The 4,392-nt window shown below is 39.3% G+C and overlaps 1 protein-coding gene across 2 annotated transcripts in view; it reads right to left on the minus strand.

The window, feature by feature from the left end:
• Positions 1–4,392, minus strand: part of AZIN1 (antizyme inhibitor 1) — a 19,632-nt gene that overhangs the window by 6,223 nt on the left and 9,017 nt on the right. For both annotated transcript variants that reach the window (NM_001292044.1, XM_010709131.3), the window contains exons 3-5: positions 4,159–4,332; positions 3,710–3,882; positions 940–1,074 (exon numbers count right to left, since the gene is read on the minus strand). In NM_001292044.1, the coding sequence (NP_001278973.1) occupies positions 940–1,074; positions 3,710–3,882; positions 4,159–4,332 (482 nt within the window). The remainder of the gene's footprint in view (positions 1–939; positions 1,075–3,709; positions 3,883–4,158; positions 4,333–4,392) is intronic.

The following is a 4,392-nucleotide window of genomic DNA, read 5'->3' on the forward strand; positions in this document are numbered from 1 at the left end:
TGTAGGGAACCTGCTTTGGCAGGGGGGTTGGTCTCGATGATCTCTAGAGGTCCCTTCCAACCCCTACAATTCTGTGATTCTGTGATTTTCTCTGTAGCATCATCTAATGATTTTCAAACAGATTTGTCATTTGTAGTGATTATAATACTTCTGTGCTTCAATTTAACATAGTTTTGGATAGATGGAAGATTTAAAAGTTTCATTTTGAATTAAAAATCCAACTTTTGCTTTAAATACTTTTTTGCTGTTCTGACAACCTACCCCATTTTACTTGTTTGATTGCTTCCTGAAAGCATGAGAGCATAGCATACACCAGCAGCTGAAATTAGAACAAACTCATGTATGCATTTTCCTTCCAACAGTGAAATCGTTGTGTCAAACTTAAAAGTAAAATTCCACAGACCATTTGAAAGCTCTCAGAATACTGTGATTCACTCCTGCCCTTGGCAAGTAAAAAACCTTTCTGAATACTATGCCTCGACATGATCAATTGTGAAACAGGACTCAACTACTCTGGAAAATCCAATACTGTATTCACATTGTTCAAAAATCGTTCAAGGTAAATGATGATGGAGCATGAGATCAGTTCTCTGCTAATTGCTCAGAAAAAAGAAAACAGAAAATAAAGAACAAGTTATCATGGAAGATGGAGTACATAGCTAGAAGAGGACAGGCTTCTAAACTCTGCTTTAACACTAACAGAAAGATTTTTAGTACTCTAATTGCTTTGATGTCAGAAATAGTTATTGTATTTCTGTTTCTGCCTGGATACAAGTACTCAGCTTGAAAGCAAAAATTCATGATCTAGAATTTTTAATTCCTTATTTAAAAAAGTGCCGGAAGGGGAAAAAAAAAAAGCCTTTTTGTGCTGTAGCTCTAAGCCGTGAACACATCACACAAACATCAGCTCAGCCAGCAGAGAACAATGAAGTTACTCACTTAACACCAACTATTTGGACTCCCAACTCCTTAGCACATTCCATGAGGTGCCTACAGTTCTTCAGAGTGGTGCCAAACTTCATATTCATCTCCTCATCAGCAGTGATGTCTTCTGTGGCAATGTGCAGTAAGAGCCTAAGAGAAGGGGAAGATGATTGGGGCAGTTGGTTTACATCATCAGCACATGTGAAGCCTGAAGACTGTCAGAAGTATGTTGATAATGTTGTCAGTACTCCAGCTCCATCGATGGATGAGTCAAGTGAACCTAGTAAAAACAATCCTGTACAGAGAAAAAACTAGCAATTAGGGGCTAAAACATGGAGCCAACAAGGGTAAGGGATTTCGAAATGCAGCAACTAAGACTCTTTTGTAGCAGCAAGAGTCTGTTGGGTGCTGTAATAAAAGAGAATGTTACCTTCTGATATAGTAGGCTTGCCCATAAAACCACATGACTGTAATATGCTTTCTCCTTCTCTGTCCTCTTTGTAGCCCAGAAGGAAAGCACAGAGATTCTCTTTCAGTCAGTTATATCTCAGATGTGGTTAAACAAAACATCTGCTGAACCAGGTCTGACCCAAAGCACATTCTGGATGCATCTCTCCTCCCCCAGCCCCTTCATTTCTGGCTGGGCACAGTAACTGGGGTGAAGTGCGGGTTGTCCCCCCAGCCATGCTTCTCCTACAGCTCTTCTGGAGCAGCACTGCAATGAGCACTAACAGCCACAGGCAGCGAGAACACCCTCCCTCTGCTCAAAGCTGACATCTGGGCAGCACTGGCAAACTGCAGTGTCAGTTGTTGACAGTTTGCTGCACTGTAACACTGAGGGGCAAAGGCACGTTCACATCAAAACCTCTTCAAGTATACCACCATTTGGGAAAAATCAAACTGCTGTTCATTAAGAAAATCTGCAGCCTCCCCCACTCACAGAAAGGGTCACCATTAACAACGTGGAAAAGCTGCATCATGAATAAATAAATACATACAGACTACATGGAGCACATCACAGTTAACCAAGAGGGAGAGCATAAACCAATGGTAAAAGCTCTGCACCTGAAGTGAAGCAGTTCTGTGAACAGACACAGCCTGGCTGTAACTGCCATGCAGCAGAACACAGCTATATAGAGACTGTGATATTTTGGAATTACAGCAAGGAAGAAGGAAGAAAATCCATAGTTATCACTTCCGTATTCAGGTTTTAATCAGTGACAAAGTTTTAAGAGAATTTAAATCAAAATGACAACAAAAAACCACCAAATGAAGAGCAAGCAAACAACTCTACCAAGTAGGAGAACTGGCGTTCAGGTTTCTAGAAAACTTAAATGGCCATCTGCAACTCTTCTGTAGAAGTTCTTGTGCCTTGCTATCAGCAACCTTTTAAATACACTAGGCTGCGGGATCCTTGAGAATTAATACAGTTTGGCAACTCCTTCATTCTGCTTTCCCATTTTGCCATTTTTCTGTCTCAAGAAAAACACACATCTTAACTACCCTTGCTGTGGCCACTGATATAGAGAGCACCTGCTGAAAGAGGCTGGTAAGATTTGAAGGAATTAATTTAAAAACCCCTAGTGAAACATTATGAAGACACCAGTTAGAACTGGTAGATTGCTAATGATAAAGAAGGCAGCCTTAGCATAATAAAAGCACTCAAACGCACAAAGTATGTCAAAATTATACACAAATTATTTATCAGAGATTACATTCTTTGTGCAGGAAGTACTCTCCAGCATGCAAAGCACTGCCAGGCTGCCATGAGGATGAAATGTAATCATTACAAACAGCAATATTAGCTCCTGAGATAAAAAACAACAAAAAAAAAACAAAAAAAAACAACATAGCCACCAAAACCCCATCAGTGCAGTATAAGCAGTCCCCCGAACACTGGACTCCGTAAAATCTTCCCAATTCTTCAGCTATGGCCACAGTTTTGAGATGATGTGAATCTTTAAAGACTGTCTACAATCAAGGATTTTGTAACGAATGCCAGGAATTCCATTTTTTAAGTGTGCTCCGAGGAAGTCTGCAGGAAGCTATAAAACATTAGTTACTGGGAAGCAATATAACATTCACTTAGGCTCTTGTTTATTTTAAAAAGATGTAGCCCATGGCAAAAGCCTTAGTATGTGAGGGAGGTGATGCTTAATGACATAAGCAAGCATCTATCAATCCAAAGTAAGTCATTACGCACTGGCAGCCATGTCTGAACAGTCAGAATATCAGCTTTCATGATCTCTACAGAAAGTTTGAATCAATACATAAGTAACTGGAAATAGAACTGGAGTCACTAATTGTGGGGAAATATCTGTAGGTATTTAATAGACCTCAAGGCACATCCCAACCTTAGGGGGGACTCAATGTACAAGCTCATTTGCTGATAATCTCCACCTGGACTTCAGCTAAAGCCATTAACTTTAGAACAGAATATTCCAAAAGAACATACTGAAGCCAGAACAAAACAGGAAGAGAACGGACTTTCAGATGACAAGGTTTTTAACTCGTGAAGCTTAATGTCCGACATCTTTATATGAAGATTATCCTACAAGATTTCTCCCAAAACAAGGGCCTTATTATTGTGCTGAGACCCAAAGGAAAAACCACTGAAGAGAAAAAAACTCTACCTTCAAAGGAGGTGTCATAAAGAGAAAAAAAAAAAGAAGCGAATTGCATTCAGGACCTAAATATCATTGCTGCAGCTCAACAAACAACCCAGAGCATTGGCAAAATTAAGTTTCTACCACACAAGAAACAAAACCAGAATTCTGACACTTACTTCGCATCTGGATGGTTGCGTGCAATTTTCTTCAGCTCAATATCACTGTCACAAGTCATGATGTTTATTCCAGCTTTTGCTGCATACTTTATCTGAGAAGCTTGCTTGCAAGGATTTGTATATATAATATTTTCAGGAGAAATGCCCAGGCCTTGCACCAATGCCATTTCAGACTGAAAGACAGGAACATATAACAGATTTCAACAGTCATGCGTGCTATCTTTACTGAGTCTTTATTACTTGCATTCCAGTACTGTAAGAAATAGTTCAAATAAGCCAAGGAGAAAACTAACCACCATTTCTAGGATAGAAGTATAGATTTTCAGCAGCCAGTTACATAGTATAACTTAAAGTATGAACTCCTATGTGTAAACATGGGAGTTAATACCAGAAAGCAGTAGAGAGGTGGAAGGAAATAAGGCACAGACACACAGTAAATAGAAACTTACTTTACTGGAACATGCAAATCCAATCCCAAGGGTTCCCAGGATTTCAAGTACACCTGGAGTAGAATTGCATCTTACAGTATAAAATGGTTTTATTGGTGCCATCACATTCTGCCATTGTATGTTTTTCTTTACAAGTTTTCCAAGATCACCAACATAAAATGCTCTTTTTCCAGTCTAAAAAACAAAATTAGGAAAATAAAATGTCTGACATCGTGTGTTTGCTGTCAAGACACA

This window comes from Meleagris gallopavo, chromosome 3 (assembly GCF_000146605.3).
Source record: "Meleagris gallopavo isolate NT-WF06-2002-E0010 breed Aviagen turkey brand Nicholas breeding stock chromosome 3, Turkey_5.1, whole genome shotgun sequence".
Lineage (NCBI taxonomy): Eukaryota > Metazoa > Chordata > Aves > Galliformes > Phasianidae > Meleagris > Meleagris gallopavo.